We start from the raw sequence: 19,842 nt of genomic DNA, 5'->3' as shown, positions 1-19,842 counted from the left end.
TTCTGAAAGGTAATATCCGTTTCTTTTGGTATTTAATTCATTGGGTATATTTTTGAGCACATGATACCACTTATCTGATTCTAAGTCCTGATTAATGTGTCTAACAGTTTTATAGTGAAAGCAACTTTTTAAGTAATTTAGTAAGTCATTAAAATTTTTTTCCCTTTCACTGTGCAGTTAACTTTCTTCAATACAAATGAGAGACTAGTTTTCAATCCATTTATTTGTTATGAACCCAGGAACAATTAAATTCTATAAAGTGATGTATTAAAATAGTTCACTTTTAAAAATATTTTTCTTCTTTAGTTTTTCTCTTAAAATTTTAAGAACCGCATAATAAAGAATAATTAGAAAGTCAAACAGGCTATACTATAATCATTGGGGAAAAATTAGAACATATGTTGTATGGTTAAATGCTAGGACAGATTAGTTGTCAAAGTTGTTTGAAAATCACAGCATTCTTCAGTTTTCTTATTTGTAGATGATATATGTTGCTCAGAAAATATGTATCAAAGTGCTAAAAGTAATTACTAATGTAATTGCACTAATTAATCAAAAGCAGGTTACATTTTTGTGGAAAATCACAATAGGTTTTTTTTGACATTATGTCCTGAGTTTAATTCCTAGCCATCGTAGCACCTTTTATACCTTAACATACAGTGATTGTGACTTTAGATATGTGAGAATTAGGAAATTCAAAGCTTATATATATTTAGAAGTCATTTCTAACCATATGTGCAAATGAAAATTTTTGCCTTTGTATTTGAAATATAACTGAATTATAATAGCTCAAAATTACAATTGATTTTAGTAATTTTAAAATCACAGTTAAAAGTTTTTTAAATTGATTTTTTTCTCATAAAGTATGACAGTGATTTAAAAGCCATGTGTGTAGATCTCTGATAGGGAAGGAATGGGGCACAGAGTAATAAATCTGCCCCAAATCCATGAATCCAAAGGTGTAATCTGAATAAATGTGTCTTTCACAAATCTATGCTATTATTGATGAATAAAATAGAAATTCACTTTAAAATGTTGCTGAATGTGGGCGTTCTGTTTCCACCTAGGAGGAGGAAAGTGGAGAGTGTCTCTTCTCCTAACTGTAATAAAATGTCAGATAAACTCTAAAATCATAACATTTCTTGAACCCATCAGAGAGCTTATGATGTAGAGCAACTAAGTAGCCTGAAATCCACGGAAAGACAGACTCTCCTCCCGAGAGATGAGACACAAGAACCCTGTCACTGTGCCAGAGCACAGTCACAGGAAGAGACACCACGCACCATACAAGCAGATAAGATGTATTTGACTAGACTTTTCTTTAATGAATTGCTAAAGGCCAAGCATAGAGCCATTGGTAGCTACTGATACAAAAGTGGTTCACTCCCACTTGCAGTCTCTTCTCCACAGACCTCTAGAAAAAGAAAGATTAGGAGACTGGAGAGATTCTTCTTCACTGGTGCAGGCCTGGAAGAGAAGAGTGGCCGCCACTGCCAGAAGGACTGAATTCTTTCCAGCATAACCCTGATACCAAAACCAGGCAAAGACATTACAGGAAAAGAAGATTATAAACCACTATCTCTCATGAACATAGACAGAAAATTCCTCTACAAAATATTACCAAATTGAATTGAAACTTCTTATTCTTCAACATTCAGCTGCATTTTCCTGAGTCCTTACTGAACCTCCATTTGAAAATGGCTTATTCATCCTTAGCCCCACCCTCCAGATCTTTGGTGTCCGGAACATAATCATAATCTTAACAATAGTTTCCATTTACTGAAGCCTTGCTGGGCACTCTACGCTATCTCTTTTATTCCTCATAATACCATGCCACGCAGGTACTGTGGCATTTATGTGAGAAAGGGTAAGGTTCACGAAGGTTAACTAATTTTCCCAACGCACACAGTTTAGCAAATGAAGGTCTGGAATTCAAGCCCATATCTACTTGAGGGCAAAGCTGATGCTCTTCTCCTTGTTTTATACTATTTTATTGAGTAAGCACTTAATAAATATTTGTGTGACTTAACAGTTTGTGGCAAGAGCTGCCTTTACCATCGCTGTATTCTCCAGACTGATTATTTAAAGTTTCAGAGAAAGTGATATATGGGATAGTTTTGTGGTTTATTTATTAAGATAGGTTTTCCTATTTATTTAATAGACCTTGTTTCCCAACATAGCACTGTGCTTAAATACAGTCAGTGATCAATGTGTTCATTGAATTGAATTTGGTAATTCATTCCATCATTTGCTTTTGACACCAAACAACGTTTAATGCTGTTATTTAGTAAAAAGATACAAGGAAGAAGAAAAGGAGAAAAATGAGAATAGTTCCTTATAATCATTTTTCAGTTGAAACTTTTGAATGTAGACATGGTACAGACAGCCACGGTGGAATAATGTAAAGTCATTTTTACTCTTCTAAAAGATTTTGTGATTTCTTTTGTAGTATAAAAATTTTTCATTCTTTGAGGACATGTTAGTTAAGCAAGAGGAAGGGGCAACCAAGCATATGCTCAAGGGTAGAGGAAGTTAAATCGGGTTACATGTTAGTCAGTGGGCAGTATTTTTTAACTCTAAATGAAAGAGAAATAGTGTGAGCATTCATCCACTCATTCTTTTTTTTTTTTTTTTAAATTGAGATATCGTAAAATTTTCCCTTTTATAGTGTACAATTCAGTGGTTTTTAATATTTTTAAAAAGTTATGGAAATTCCAGAAAATTTTCTTTGCCCTAAAAGGAAATCCCATATTCATTAGTATTCATTCTCTATTCTCCCCTCCCCCCAGTTCCTGTCAACTACAAGTCTACTTTCTATGTCTATGGATTTACCTATTCAGCACATTTTATGTAAATGGAATCATACAATATGTGGTTTTTGTGTCTTGCTTCTTCAACTTAACATGTTTTCAGGGTTCATTCATGTAGCAGACGTCATTACTTCATTCCTGTTTATGGCTCAATAATGTTCCATTGTACATTTATTTTTAGGTCAGTGTTTTTAGCATCCTTTTTGTGTAAAGGACTGTAGAAGGTGCTTTGGAGCTAGAGAGATGGATAAGACAAAACATCTGCTCTCAAGGGATAAGAAGAAGAAAGGACGTAGTTTGAGAAAAATAATTTCTTTAAAACACTGAGTCTCAGAAATAATTTGTTAGAATACTATGAAATTCAAAAAGACAAACATCTTTATGTAATCATACTGTCAAATTGTCACTTTTTTCTTATAGTGCTGAAAAAATAAACACATGGCAGCAAGTGTGTTAGGTCAACTTGCTGATTGTCTTTATGTATATACATTTCTTATATTTTCTGAATGGATGGAGGTGGGAGCATAAACCATATGAGAAAAGACACTCTTCTGGCACATTAATGAATTTTTGTCATAGATTATTATTTCAACTGTTCGTTCCTACAAGAAAGGATTTACACCTTTGATTTAAAAAATAGAAATATATACACACATATATATATATATATATATAATCTAGGAGATAAATGTGCTTAACTAAGGCTATTCCCTAAAAATAAGCAAAATGCAAAGAGGATTGATAGGGAAAATCTATTTGAAAAGACACTGAAAATTATTCAAGGATTTCCATAACATTTTTACTTGTTGGTGCTACAGTGATTTCTTTTTCTATGTAGGAGTATTTTAATTGTGGAAATTATTTAATTTTCTTATTGTTGTAGAATTAATTATACACTGTGTATGGAGCACATAGGTTTTTCTCAAGTCTTTGATATTAAACCTGTCTCACCAAATACATATACCAGGATTGTTTTGAAGACTCACCAGTATTCCAGAAACCTCTGCAACCCTTTCATTGTTCTTAGCCAGATTTCCTGAAACCTGACTTTAAAGTTTTTATGCTGTTTTTTTAAGAAACCAAATTGATGTAAAACATGATTTAAACTATTCATTAAACTTAGTAGCCTTTTTATTCAACAGCCACTAAGCAAAATTTAACCTTCCAAAATAATCACAGAGGTAAGTGTAGATTTGATAATATCTTTATATTTTAATATCAATGAAATACTGAACTAGGAGTAAGAAGATCAGATGCTACCACTGATCAGAATTATGACTTTTGGTTCTGTTGGACTGGGGATGATCCCTCTGCGCCCAAGAACCAAAGGTCATAATTCTGATTAGTGGTAGCATCTGATCTTCTTACTCCTAGTGTAGTAGTATTTCTATTATACTACACTGCCCTCCTCCAAGTAAAACTAACAACATTGACAAGTCAGTCATTACAGATGCTTTTCTTCCAATCAACAGAATAATCATTTAAATTTTTTGTGATTTTAGTTTTATATAAATAAAATACAAATTAGATAGACTATTTCAACCACGATAACAATGGATTATTCTACTAACCCAGCTCTACCCTAAATAAAAGAGAAGCTGGATTATTTCAATTCAGAATGAATTAGAGCAGAGAAGTAATATTTTTATACTTGTAGGATGCACTACTCCTGGATTGTTTGTTAGTCTCTAATACATTGTCTCTCAAACTTTGACTTAAGAATCTCTTGCATTTCTAATTTAAAACGCAGATCCCCGGCTTCACCGTGAGACTCTGATCGGTTGCCTGAGGTGGGGCCTGGGAATCTGAATGTTAAACTAGCACCCCTGGTCATTCTGATGCAGAAGAAGAAGGACCACCCTTTGTGAAACATTGCTTAATGACTCCAGATGTTCATGCTGATGTCTGTTCTACTGTAGAATTTGAAGCACTACAGCATACAGCTTGTACTCTGGGGTCAGATTGCGTGGGTTCAAATCCTAACTCTGCTAGCTATTCACTAGCTGGTGACCTTGGGCAAGATACTTAACCTTTCTGTGCTTTTCTCATCTGTAATATAGTATCTATTCCAGAAGGTTGATATCCTAGTGGAAGACAGGTAGTAGTGCACTTAGAATAGGACTTGACACATATTAAGAGCTGTGAAAATATTAGCTATTATTAGCATGACTGTCTCCAGGACACCTCTCCTTTTTTGAATACTCATGTTGTAATCAGCTCTTCTTTAACAGATAGTCATTGAATCTATATTGGTTCTGAGCTTTAAGGACGTTGGTGAGAAAATGCTAGAGATGGTACATGTTCCATATAGTGTTAGGGAGGTAAAGTGACTTTCAACAAATTTTTTTACTCTTCAGTGAATATATTTAAGATAATTTATATTTATTAAACCTTGAGGACTTAAGGACATGGGGAGGGGGAAGGGTAAGCTGGCACAAAGTGAGAGAGTGACATTGACATATATACACTACCAAATGTAAAATAGATAGCTAGTGGGAAGCAGCCGCATAGCACAGGGAGATCAGCTTGGTGCTTTGTGACCACCTAAAGGAGTGGGATAGGGAGGGTGGGAGGGAGACGCAAGAGGGAGGGGATATGGGGATATAAGTATATGTATAGCTGATTCACTTTGTGATACAGCAGAAACTAACACAACAATGTAAAGCAATTATACTCCAATAAAGATGTTAAAAAAAACAAAACAGAAAAACAAACAAACAAAAAAAACCTTGAATTTTTTTACAAAATTTTTAAATTGATTTGCATGTTGGACAATTAAATATAGTGAAGCTTATTAACCAGGATGATTTCCAATCTGTAATCCTATCTATTGGCAAGTGACTGTTTTGGTGAATTGCGTTCTGTCAGCAATTCTCTCATTTTTTAATCCAAGAGAGAAACTGATAACTCAAGAGCTCAGTAATCATTTATGAGCTGTTGCATCCTGATTAAAAGTAAGGATTAAAATTAGGGGCAGTATTGGGTACACATAAAGGTATTAAAATGATTAAATTTCTTAGGGCAAAAACCCTGTAACTCTAATGGCAAAAGGCGATATAATTTCATTGTCATTCCTAGAAACCTTCCTCATGTGTTCTTGACAAACATTTTTCACCTTTTTATTGTACTTACATATTTTATTTTACTAAATTAATACTTTAAAGTTTCTTATCCATAATAATTTTGCTTTTTACCACTATTATCACTGTTATTATTGATGTTATATAGAATAAGATTTTATTTATATAAAATGCCCTCAATTTTTGCCTTTGGGCTCAGCCTTTTCCCTATCCCCACTCCAAACAAAGGTCTAACATCATCTGGGTAGGCTTAATACTACTAGCTTTATTGCAGAATCATTAAAACATTTTTTTAAGTGGGAAAAATCTTCCAAGATCATCCTTTGCTACAAAAAACAAATAACATTGGTGAAGTAAAAGCCATATTTTTAACCATGTAATTCATATATAAACATGTAATTCAGGCCTAATGGCAGCTTTTGAAGACATGTTCTACCAAAGCAAACCTGTAGTGATTTAGAAGTGAAGTACAAATGAGAATCATAGACACTGTTTAGAGATGGGAGGGACAAATTAAAATTTAAGCTTATGACTATGAAGTCTTCTAGGCAAGTTTTATTGATTTTGAACAGTGTTTATGATGTCTTTAAGAAGAAGAAATTCTAAGGGGATTGTCTTTAAGCAGTTCTCATTGCTGGTCTAGGGAGAATTCAAGTTATTGACTCTCTTATTTCCCTTTCGTACATAGAGTCATCTCCTTTCAGGAATAGAAGAGATGAAGACCTGAACTTATATGATGTCGTTCAGAAGTAGTAGGGTACTAATTAGCTGGAACTAAGTTTTCTAAGATGGCTTTTTATCGCCTTTCATCTTCTCTAGATTTTCTTTTCTCCTTAGAAACCTCAATTTGTGGAAGAACCTATATGTTGGGGAATAGTGAGTTCTCCTTGGAGTATGTAGCGATAGTTGTCTTATCCATTATACAACTTACTACTTCTTTTCTCCTTCTTCCCCTAACTATCCTGGCTGGTTTGGATAATGGCACAGGAAGCTGATATTGTGAGGTAGTTAGTGCATCAGTTAATGGAGCCACTTCAGTCGTGTATTCATTCTCCCACCTGTACTGGGACTTCCATTTACTCAGTCCTATTTCTCTTGACTGGCTATTCCCCGGGCCCTATATTTTGCCTGACCTATATGGTTAACCCATGTAAATACTGTCTTATCACCATCCAAGACTTGCGTGTCTCTTTGATCTGTGCTAATCCCCATTCTGGATTCCTCCTGCTTTCAGGGGTCTCTGATTTTTTTCCTTGGTCATGAAATCCTGCTGAATGATGATGTGATATGTGCAATTATAACCTGTTAGCAGACTGTGCTGTGTGGCTTGAACTGGACTTTGGCCAGTTCCCCAGTAATTCTTTTAATTTCATACTGATTTTAGCTTCCAAATAGCACGTATTCCAGCCCTTCTTCCCAAACCCTTAATCCCAATTTTATCCCCTCAATTCTCTTTTTTTAATATATATATAAATTTATTTATTTTATTTTTAGCTGCGTTGGGTCTTCGTTGCTGTGCGTGGGCTTTCTCTAGTTGCGGTGCGCGGGCTTCTCATTGCGGTGGCTTCTCTTTGTTTTGGAGCGTGGGCTCTAGGTGCGCGGGCTTCAGTAGTTGTGGCTCACGGGCTCTAGAGTGCAGGCGCAGCAGCTGTGGTGCACGGGCTTAGTTGCTTCGCAGCACGTGGGATCTTCCCAGACCAGGGCTCGAACCCGTGTCCCCTGCATTGGCAGGCGGATTCCCAACCACTGTGCCACCAGGGAAGCCCCTCAATTCTCTTTTAATATATGCTTTTATTTTTCTAAGTTCTACTCTTTCAAATGTGTTTCAAAAGTTCTCTTTCATTTATAGCTACTCTAGCTCCAACTTCTTATGGCTTCACATTAATCCTTTCACTTTTTTCCCTTTTTGGGTTGAAGAAAGAGCCGTGCTTTTTACAACCTCCTTAAAGGTAACTCTTCCACCTGCAGCCTTGATCCCATCTCATTTCTACTCTTGACAAAAGGAGAGGGAGAAAGATATAATCCTGAGAGAAGAAAAGAGTAAGTGCAGAGAAAGGAAAGGAGGGAATAGGAGGAAGGGAAAAGGTGGGGTTACATGAGATAGTAGAGGGGAAAGGGAAAGGGGAGAAGGGGAAAGAGCAGGGGGACAGGGGAATGAGGTTGGAATAAGCAGGATCGTTCATTCTTATCTACAGAATGAGGGCGGGGCTTGATGATTCTTCAGGTCACTTGTGGCCACACACATTTCATAATTCTATTTCTTCTCAACCCTCATCCTACTACACTTACCAGTATCTCCTAAGCTCCCCTCCGCCATGCCTTTCTCAGTGTCTTCACTTGGAACTGTACCCTCCCTTGCCCTCTTTCACCACCTTTCCATCCTAGAAACAAACATTCTTGGTCCACTTTGTGTCGCTGAAGGGCCCGTACTATTTGGTATATACTTCACTTTTAGCCCTTGCATCATACCTTGTAGGATTATTTTCCTATAGCCTCCTTCTCTAGAAAGTAAATTACTTAGAGACAATGGCCTTGTTTCATTCATCTCTGCACCACCTGCTCTCTAGCACAGCACCCTAAATGGTAGGTTCCTGGTAAATGTTTATTGGATCAAATGTATTAGGTAGTCTTAGTCTCCCATCTAGTGCAAGGGCCTTGTTAACAGTTTTCTTCCTTTTTCTATTCATTCTTGAGTAGTTGCTATGTGCTGGGTACTGTTCCAAACCTTGGGGATACTGTGGTGAACATAACAGTTGAAATCCTTGCTTTCACAGAGCTTACATACTTGTGTACATCAAAGAAAAAAGTAAATTAATTTACAACAATTTCAGATGATGTTAAGTGTTGTGAAAAACATAAAAGGTTTACAGAAGAATGCCAGGTGTCAACGGGCAAATGTGGAGTGACTACTAATGTTGGAAAGTCAGCATTTTGCAACCATCCTAGTAAAGATTAGATGGGGCAAAGGTCATCAATGAATGCTAAATGTAGAGGGAAATTTTAATAAAGAGCAGGATATTTGCATGGTCTTAAAGTATCTCCTCATAGATTGGTTCATTTAGTAGAAAGGGAAAACATAGGACAGTACCCAGAATGGATGATCAAAATTAGTATCGCCATAGAGGAACAAATGAATACTGTGTGCCTCCGGATGGGATATCTGAGCACATAACCTGAATGTAGTCACGGGGAAATATCACACCAATCTAAAACATGGGGAAGAAGTTAACAACTGTGAATCTGGGTAAGTGAAATATAGGTGTTCTTTATACTATTCTTGTAATTTTTCTCCAAGTATGAAATTCTTTCCAAATAAAAAGCGAAACATTTTTTTTTTAATTAATTTATTTATTTATATTTATTTTTGGCTGTGTTGGGTCTTCCTTTCTGTGCGAGGGCTTTCTCCAGTTGCGGCGAGCGAGGGCCACTCTTCATCGCGGTGCGCGGGCCTTTCACTGTCGCGGCCTCTCCCATTGCGGAGCACAGGCTCCAGACGTGCAGGCTCAGTAGTTGTGGCTCACGGGCTTAGTCGCTCTGCAGCATGTGGGATCTTCCCAGACCAGGGCTCGAACCCGTGTCCCCTGCACTGGCAGGCTGATTCCTAACCACTGCGCCACCAGGGAAGCCCAAAAGCGAAACATTTTTAAAAGGTATTGCTTTATTTATTTTAAAAATAATGTCTATGTCAATTTGTATTAATGTTTCTACTAGTATCAATTTAAAAGAACATAAAGCAGGGTGATGAATAGTGAAGGAAGCACAGTAGGTGGTTTGTTCCTTTAGATCATGTGGTTAGGGAAGTCCTCTCTGTAGGAGTGGCATTTCCATATAGAATGAAGGGAAGGAGAAATCTTGCAAACATTTGGGGAAGAGTGTTTCATCTAGAAAAAGTGGGAAGAATGAAGGTTTTAAGGTGCGAATGAACTTGTTGTGCCCAAAGAACAGCAAGAAGGCCAGTGTGGCTGGAGGGGAGTGTGCAAGGGAGCTGTGGTAGGAAATGAGATAGGAGATGTAGGCAGATCCTGTCGAGCCCTGCAGACTCTGGGAAGGAATTTGGATTTCATTCTGAGTGTGATGAAAAGCCTATGGAGGATTTGAGCTGGGGAATGACGAACTCTAATTTACATTTTTAAAAGGTTCCCTCTGGCTTCTAGGTGGAGAACAGACCATAGGGAGACAGTCGTGGAAGCAGGGAGATCAACTGGAAGACCGTTGCAGTATTACACATGAGAGGTGATGGTGGCTTGTGCCCTAGTGGAGGTGTCACAGTGGTCGGGTTCAGGCTATGTACTGATGGCGTATACCTGATAAAGCTGAGGAATAACGTTATTTCAAAAATTACTTATTAAAGCAGAATAGATGTGGAATGTAATTGAAAGCAGAGTCAAGGATTAATTACTCCTAGATTTCTGGTCTGAAACTTACTGGGCAAATGATAGTGCCATTTACTAAGATTAGGAAGACTGAGGAAGGATGTGTTCACGTGTTCAGCCTCAATTTTTAGGGTGGGAAGAGTCAATGAAAATAATCTGGTTAGTGCAGCAAATGCAAATTGGGAAACCTGAGTTGTGTCTCAAGTGCCACAGTAATTTTCACAATTCCACAGATACATATCTTCTCTTTTAAGAAACTAATTTTTTTATTACGAAAGTATGAAACAAAACAGGTTTACTTAATTATAAAATATGTTCAAACATGTACATGAAAAATGCTCTTATTTTCAGAGTTTCTTTGATGGGCTCCTTATTCATCACCTAAGAATAGTGATTACAAATATAAGGCTTTCTTGGGAGGCAGGTGTGTGTGTGGGGGTTTTTTTCCCCTAAATATTTATTTATTTGGCTGTGCCGGGTTTTAGTTGCAGCATGCAGACTCTTAGTTGTGGCATGCAGGATCGAGTTCCCTGACCAGGGATCAAACCCAGGCCCCCTGCATTGGGAGTGCGGAGTCTTAACCGCCGGACCACCAGGGAAGTCCCTTGGGTGTGTTTTTAAATTAGTAGTAAATGCAGAGGCCCAAGTTGTGCTGGGATTTCCAATGGAAAAAGATGCAGTTACCTGTGAATCATTTTAAGCTAGAATGCTATTTACTATCTTTTAAAATAGCAGAACAAACAACTCTGTTGTGGAATATATACCTACAAAGTCTTTAAGTGAAATGTTATTGCCAAAAGTTATCTTAAAATCTAATTGTTAATCTCTGTTATATTGTCAACTTAAGATGGACAGGTACTGTTTAGTGTGATGAGACTCAGGTAGTAAGGTTATGGAGAACACTGGCACTTTTTTACTGTGAATATAATTGCAATAATACTGTCCCATCTAATAAAGTCAGGAAAAAATCACGTAGGTAGAAATGTAGTTCCGAAAGTCTGTGATTACTGCCTTCGTGTTATTCTGCCTACGTTAAAACAAATCAGACTTAGGAAGTCATGGAAATATTATGTTGGATATTTTCTAATTACTGTGTCAGCCTGATAAATCATTTTCTAAATTTGCCAATTTCTTGAAATAGCTTAACCTATGTTCATAACACTTTACAGGAAGCAGCATAAAATTTCTATGTCGCCATATATTTCTCTTGGTGTCACAAAAATATATATTGTATAAATGAAATGTTTTTCTTTGGCAAAAAGGCCTGTACACCAAACTACAGTTAATGAATACAAGAATTAGAAAGCAAAACTTCGTTTAGTCTGAGGAAAAACAATTCTTTAAACTGTAACCACATGGCCGTTTCTTGTTTGCATCAACTCTGGGTGACTGTTATTGTCTTCTGTGAATTCTCTGGGGCAGGGGCCTGACTTTGTTGAATGAGCCAATTGTTTTCCTTTGTGTTGCCCATCTAGTAAGTTCCCATCTGGTTTGTATCAGACTGTTTTCACAGCCAACAACTGCTGCCTTCTCTATATCCTGACACTTCAGGGCCCCATGCTATCAAAGCATGCTGCGATGGCCTTGCTGGCAGGGCCCATACAGCTGTGCCTCACAGCTTGGAACTATTACCCAGAGTAATGGTAACATAGAACTTGGACTGGCCCTTATTCCCATTGGTGTCGTGTGTACACTGAGCAGAAATTCCCCCTTGCCTGCCTGCCCCCTCACCCCGAAACTTACTAGTCAACAGAAAGTCTTTAAAGCTCTAATTTTAGGATATGGAATAGTGTTGTTCTTATTTTCTAGTGGCTTCCTGTATTTGAAAGCTCATTTTTCATTCTTTCATTCTTTTTCCAAAGTTACCAGGTCTGGCCTTGAGGGAAGTGAACTGGTCACTATGTCACATTTAATTTTTGTTTCCAAATTTAGTTAGGAATGACTAGATATGGCAAAATCCACTGTAAAGACTACACAAATAATACACTGTATTTTTAGCGATAGTCACAGGCCAGAACTTGAGAGAGGTTTTCATATGAGAATTTCCATCTCAGAAAATGGATTTTCTGTGTGTAAATTATAGAAGCTCTTAGATTCAAACTGTTAAGTAACTATATTAGGGACCTACATTGCCTTCAGCTTTGTTAGCTATCAAATATCATTTATAAGAATGTGATAATAGTGACCTTCTATAACAATCTGTGGCCTCACATAATTAAAGTTATATGAATTACTGTTGAGTAAGAGTTATAGTTGAGTTTAAATGTAGTTATGATATCATTGCTTTATAGACATAAACTGAAACAGCAAGCATTTGTTTTGTATCCAAAATAAGGAATTAAGTGGCTTTTACAGGATGTGTTAATATTTTTTAAAATATTTATTTATTTGGTTGCACTGGGTCTTAGTTGCGGCAGGCAGGCTCCTTAGTTGTGGCTCACCAGCTCCTTAGCTGTGGCATGTGAACTCTTAGCTGTGGCATACATGTGGGATCTAGTTCCCTGACCAGGGATCAAACCTGGGCCCCCTGCGTTGGGAGCGCAGAGTCTTATCCCCTGCACCACCAGGGAAGTCCCAGAATGTATTAATATTTTAGAAATGCTTTTAGAAATGCTTTCAAGATTAGTTAAACTGAGATTGGTTTGTGCTTTCAATTAAATTGAGTGGGTGATTGTTGTAAACATCAAGCATCCTAAGTAGTAAGTCAAACTAGACTTGTGAGAGTCAAACTAAAGCAACAGCGACAAAAGCAAAAACTCACCTCCTGCTTCTGAATAATTTTAGCTTACAGGTTTTTCAAGATTTTAAGAAAAGAAATAGGAAGGAATTTGTCTTTAGTCAGCAGTGTGGCTTGCTGCTGATGTTAACTTGATGTGAAAGCCTACCTAGTACTGTTAGTTATTTGGCATTTTAATTCATTGGAAAAACAGTTTAAAACTATAAGGGAATCATCTTTTAATTGATGAAACTAACCTATTGGTTTTTTTTCAACCTCAAGTTTTTCTGGAAGTATAATATACATACAGAAAAGTACACATAAGTGTACAGCTGAAAGAATTTTCAAAAACTGAACACACTTGTAAAACCCATACGTAGCTCAAGAAGCAGAATATTGCCAGCACCCCCAAAGCCCCTCACGTTCCCTTTCAGACACAGCTTCCACCTCCGAAAGGATAACCACTATTCTCACTTCTAGCAGCATAGATTAGTTCTCTTGTTTTTGTACTTTAAATAAATGAAATCATACAGAATGTATAGCTTCTTTCACAAGGCAAACCTATTGTAATTTTTAAGATTCTTTTAGTTTTCAAACCATTATGGCATGTTTTTATAAAGAATTATCTGAGAGGAATTTGTTTTAGTAGCTGTGTCGTAGGCTGTTCAACCAACAGGAAGCACCTTGTAGATAAAGTTGTCTACTAAAACATCGTCTCTCGGTTCTCAACCAGATTTTAATGCTGGAATGTCTCTCTAGACATTCCTGGCCCTGAAAGGCAGGAACTCTCTTTGTCATTACACTACACAGCAATACATTCAAGCACTTAAATGGTTTTTTAATGAGCCTTAATAATTGAGTGTACATTATTCAAATAAATCATGGTCTGAATTCAGGTTAGGTGGGTCATCTATTTTCTGAATTACCAATCAGTTTCCTGGCATTTGAATATAAGCTTTTATGCTGCCAAGATACTATTTCTGAAAATCCTATTATTGACAAGAGTTGTATACCTATTAGATATGCAGCCAATGAGTAACTTATTTGTTTCAAAAGTGTTAACTTCTTCTATATATATTTAACTACTTTAATAATATTCCTAATATTCCCTTTTTTGTTCCTTCAGTGAACTCAAATTAGTATAAAAGCACCAGCTATTCTGAATGCTACTAATTTTAGATTTCTCCTTATTAGATTTGTTTCCAATTCTGGATGTCACTCATTTAAAAACTCTTGTTTTGGGGGTTAAAAAAATTCATGTTTTGGAGGCCTTCATCTTTATATCCTTGTTTTGCAGTTAACAGTCCTGTAGTACTATATGGTTTTCTTAAATACATAAAGAATTTGTTTAAAACAATAATATAATGATTTACAGATTTAAGTATTGCTATACTAATGATTCTTACTAAAGATAGTATTACAGAGCAGAAGATAGATTTTCAACCAAAAATAAAAATTTTTTAAATACAAGAGTAGAACATAAAGCCCAGGTTCCTATCCTTTTAAATACCACTTTTTGAAATACAACATGGTTACTTTCAAATTGGCACCATATAGCTACAAGATTTTGAATGACCATTTAAAATAAGTTAAAGTACTGAAATACAGTGAGTGTTTGGAAGAAGCATAGTGTACAAGTGGTACAATCCCAGTACCGTTGGTGTGCCCTCATTTAAAGCTTTTTCAGCAGTATCCCTGCTTTCCCAGCCTTGGAATCTATTTCCAAATCTAAGAACATTTGTTTTTATTTTGTGGTACTTTTAAACATTTAAATAAAGGTTAACACGTTTGCCTTTTGTGGTAAAGGTAGAAGGATAAATTATATTCATGGGTAATTTATGACTCAATTTTTAGTCAATATTATCCACTCACAACTTCCACAGAAATGTTAATAGAAATTTATAGATAAAATATTTAGAAATGTTCTCTTCTCATTCTTTCACTTAAATACCAATGAGTATTATGTTTCCTCAGTTTTGAACAGCGGGATGAGGAAGTGTAAGAACCAACAAACTTTATAAGCAGTTTTCAAAGCACATTGGCCATGGTGTAAGTTGTGTTTGCTACCTTAATCCTCACCTGCAGAGCACAATATTCACACTTCCAGTAAACCCTATCACCAGCAAGTGACAATTATGAGGCAGCTACAGGAAAAAACGAGAATAGTCAACTCTGATATTGACATGGTGGCCTTTTTTTTTTTTTTTTTTTTTAACCATTAGGAGAAGTCATTGTAGAAATAAAGATTCTCCCCCAGTTTTGGTACAGGAGAGTTTTGTTTATAGTTATAATAACCGCAATGACAATATGTAATAGCTGCCATCTATGTTTACTTCCTTTATGTGATGCACTCTGCTAAGATCCTTAATCAATCCAATTAGGTAGGTAATAGTTGTCTCATTTCATATTTGAGGAACCTGAGACTCAGAGAGGTTACATATTTTGCCCAAGGTTACACAGCTAATAAATGATAGAGCTAGGAGTCAAACCAAGTCCAATTCTGAAATCAAAGGCTATGCTCTTCAACATACTATATATTTCCTTCCTTGACAAATTTTTAAAAAGTAGAACAGGTAATTTCTGATTATTCTTACAGGTCTCAATATCTGAAGATACATCTTGGTAGAAGAGTATGAAAATGTTGGGTGGTGGGGAAAGAACTGTTTACTATGGGTTTTTAGTTCCTACTACTAATTTGTGACATTGATTTCTTTGTCAGTGAACCTTCCTGAATCACGATTTCCTTATTAGTAAGGATAAGATCATCTCTGAGATCCCTTATCGTTCTACTGCTGTAATATGTGATCTTAAACCAAAAGTCTCCCTGTCAAAATATATTTTGAAAAGATTGCCTTAATGAGATCAATTTTTTGTCAATTGGGAAAAGTTAGAAAATAATCATAGGTTAAATAATAATACAACTACCATCTATTGAGTGCCTCTGTAGGCACTGCTCTAAGTTATTTACATATATCGTTCCGGTTAATGATCGTAAGAAACCTATAAGCTAGAAGAGGAAATAGAAGCACAAAGTGGCGATACTTCATGGAGTGTGGTATTTCTCCCGGTCTCACAGTGGTTGGCACTGTGATTTGCATTCAGGTAGCTTAGCTTCTAAGTCTGTGCTTTTAGCCTCGAGCTTACAGCTTTCTCTCTAATAAGAGTGTCTGGTTGTTATTTACTTGCCAAAAATGTTTTTATCTTGCATACCACAGTATAGAATGAACGGAAAAGAAGCAATTTTTTCTAGAAAATGATCAATAAAAGATCACAGGGTATTATATCCGTTCCATATAAAGTTTTCAGAAACATTGGTCAGCTGGATATTTCTTGAACAACTATATACAAAGAACTGAAGTAGGCATCTTAGGGAAAATGAAGAAAGATAATGGAGGGAACCATTTATTTTCTTGTCCTTTAAGGAAATCTGGCATTGCGTTTTTTTACTTCAGCCTATGAAGTGGCTTATTGGAGACATTCCTTTAAAAAAATAACAGATTTTGTATGTTATTTTAATTTAGACAATTTTACTAATAATGTAGCTTTTTGTTGGCTATAAAGAGATGACTAACATTTACTTGGTTTGGACTAATGAAATAGTTGTTATTTTTTTAGTTAAAATTCATTTTTTAATAAAGCAAAAATAAGCTGCTTTTGAAAGTTTCAAGAAAATGTTTTTATTAAGCAAAGGACCTGAATATTAGAGAAAACATTCTCCATTTTTTATTGAAAAAAATGGAGTGTATAAAATTCCCATTTAGTTGTTATGAATTTAGAAGAGTGTTCCATTGTAGCAGCAACTCTCTTTGGGGGATACATCCCCTTTGGAGTGTGAGCCTGTCAGAATAGAAGGGAGCCCTTGTTGGTTTGAGAAAGCCCCAGAAGTGATTCAGACTTTCCCTTCTCCTACCCCAACCCTCTGTTGAAAATCACTGGTTTAAAAAAGGTATCACAGCTCTTTTTTCCAAAGTATCTGGGTACACTATTTAGTACCTTCTTTATTAATTTTTTATTTTTATTTTTTTTTGGCTGCGTTGGGTCTTCCTTGCTGCACGCACACTTTCTCTAGTTATCGTGAGCGGGAGCTACTCTTTGTTGTGGTGTGCAGGCTTCTCATTGTGGTGGCTTCTCTTGTTGCAGAGCACAGGCTCTAGGTGCACGGGATTCAGTAGTTGCAGCACTCAGGCTCAGTAGTTGCGGCACACGGGCCCTAGAGCATGTGAACTTAAGTAGTTGCTGTGCGTGGGCTTAGTAGTTGTGGCTTGTGGGCTCTAGAGCACAGGCTCAGTAGTTGTGGTGCACGGGCTTAGTTGCTCCATGGCATGTGAGATCTTCCCGGACCCGGGATTGAACTCGTGTCCCCTGCATTGGCAGGTGGATTCTTAACCACTGTGCCATCAGGGAAGTCCTCCAGTTTAAGAGGATTGAGACAATGTCTTACTCTTTGAGGCCTTCACAACACCTAGTATAATAATGATGGACACATAAAAGGTATTTTAAAAAATTTTTTTAACTGAACCCTAGCTAGACCTAAGGTAGGTTTTCTTTTTCTTTTTCTTAGTTTCCACCCAGTTTTGTTTAGTCTGAAAGGGATGCTGTTGCTTATTTCTTACTATAATACAGTAGATTAGTTTGAATTCTGGGCTTCCAGGTAACCACCTCAGAAAACACTGCCATTTAATTTACTTGCTACAAACAAATGGTTCTTCAGTGGAGGGGGGCCTCTGAGGTGGTACTGATACCTTTGTTTCCATGTTTGTACTGTAGGTGCTATATAGAATCTGAAAGGTGCCTAGCAGTAACTTCTCTCACCGCTAACACTCAGAAACTTAAAGGCAGAGGGGGAAGTGAATGTAGATAGTGTTTAATAGTAACATCATAGTAAGCACTTTTAATGCTTTTAAAGATTTAAAAAATATATTTAAAGCTTTTTTTTAGAAACAATATCAAAGTCAGATGCTCAGTTTGGGTCAATTCTGATTATCGGTGTATAAGTAATTTGTATTTGCCTACAAATTTACCCTTATAAAATTATATTTTCTTCTAAAACTATACTTTTTAAGCTTTAGTTTTTCTTCATTGATCTGTATTGCCTTTAAGTTTTTTACTGAAGTATAGTTGATGTACAATATTATATGTTACAGGTGTACAATATAGTGATTTACAATTTTTAAAGGTAATACTGTATTTATAGTTATTATTAAATATTGGCTATATTCCTTGTGTTGTAGAATATACCCTTGTAGCTTATTTTATACATAATAGTTTGTACCTCAGCAAATGAATGGATAAAAAAGATGTGGTGTACACACACACACACACACACACACACACACACAAACAGAGTGGAATACTACTCAGCCATAAAAAAGAATGAAATTTTGCCATTTGCAACCACATGGATGGACTTGGAGGGTATTATGCTAAGTGAAATAAGTCAGACAGAGAAAGACAAATACTGTATGATATGACTTATACATGGAATCTAAAAAATACAATAAACTTGTGAATATAATGAAAAAGAAACAGACTCACAGATACAGAGAACAAACTAGTGGTTACCGTTGGGGAGAGGGGAGGGGCAATATAGGTGTAGGGGATTAAGAGGTACAAACTATTATGCATTTAATTTTTTAGCATTTAAATCTGTGTTTCCTACAGCGTAACTACAATAGTTTAACATGAATGTTTGTCACCAGTGGGAATATATTGCTTGGCTTAGTGAACTATGTAATGCTTAAAATCATTTTAATTTAATTATCTTCTTTTAAATCCACCTGAAATTTTCGTGAAATAAAGGAAGCTTGAGAGATGACTGATTTTTGTCTTAGAGAAAATCAGAAAATACTGATTATACCATACTGTAAATTTTTTTCTGAATCATTCTGAATAACAGTGTTTATTAACAGTAACTGACTATATTTCAGAGCATAGGTTAACAGCATGCCATCAACTGGGGCATATGCCTTAGGCACCCAGGGTATCTTTTTGGCCTGAGAACTATATGTACCACAGGTTTCTCTCTTCAGTTATTTAACTTTTCTCAGCTTTATAATTCTCTAGCTATAAAAAGAGTTTTTCCCCAGCCTGTTTCATTTTAATATTAAAATTTGGCTTTGGTTTAACAGGGTAGTGTTCTTCTGTGCTCCCTGACAACTTTACTGGTTTTTTCACATGGATTGTCTTGGGTAATATGCCACAGGCTGGCCTAGGGAGAAGGGAAATTCTAAACTTCTTTTTATAATGATTAAATCCTTAAGGAAGAGAATCTGTGAAAACTTTTAGCCTTGGAAGAAATGGCCCATGAGTTTCTCTTATTAAATACAAATAATTGTGCAAATTCTTTCATGATCCTTGGTTTCCCCCTTTCCCTAATCTTCGATGCATAAAGATAATAATCTATTAGGTAAAGTATTATTCTATTGGCGGTCATTAAAATTCAGCTGTTTATCTTCCTTCTTTATATTAAGGCCATAAGGTCAGGCTTCTGTTTGCCTGGTTTTATGAAAGTAACTGTGGGAGTGCATTTGGTTTGTGGGGGTATTTTTTGTTTGTTTGTTTGTTTTATAGCAGGAATGAATCATGATTATTTCTATGCTTAACTGATTTTCTTATGAAAAAAAATTTTTTTAATGTAGCTTCACCAGGTGATATGGATCAGACACAAATTGAGCCCAATCTGTACCTCACATCCGTATTTACAGGTAAGATTTTTTTACTTTAAAAGTTTCAGATTTTTTTCGTTTCCTTCTTTCTTTCTCTCATAATAATCAACACAGTAGAGAAAATAATTCCAATTTTTTATTCTTTTAAAATATCTATAAACTCACCCCAGGTATAGAACTCCCTTCATGCACTAAACT

At 36.1% G+C, this 19,842-nt stretch overlaps 1 protein-coding gene across 13 annotated transcripts in view; it reads left to right on the top strand.

The window, feature by feature from the left end:
* Window positions 1-19,842, top strand: part of KIAA0586 — a 106,889-nt gene that overhangs the window by 78,814 nt on the left and 8,233 nt on the right. For 11 of the 13 annotated variants that reach the window (XM_082386424.1, XM_082386423.1, XM_082386418.1 and 8 more), the window contains one exon: window positions 19,618-19,683. In XM_082386424.1, coding sequence (XP_082242550.1) covers window positions 19,618-19,683 — 66 coding nt within the window. Of the gene's footprint in view, window positions 1-6,578; window positions 9,135-10,026; window positions 10,124-14,953; window positions 15,029-19,617; window positions 19,684-19,842 lie in introns of those variants that run through there. The other 2 variants (XR_014242958.1, XR_014242959.1) reach the window with 2 other exon arrangements.

The sequence above is a fragment of the Balaenoptera borealis genome (assembly GCF_965194805.1).
Source record: "Balaenoptera borealis genome assembly, chromosome: 3".
In the NCBI taxonomy this organism is placed as follows: Eukaryota; Metazoa; Chordata; class Mammalia; order Artiodactyla; family Balaenopteridae; genus Balaenoptera; species Balaenoptera borealis.
The sequence above is the reverse complement of the archived record's forward strand: the minus strand, read 5'-3'. Positions and strand labels throughout refer to the sequence as shown.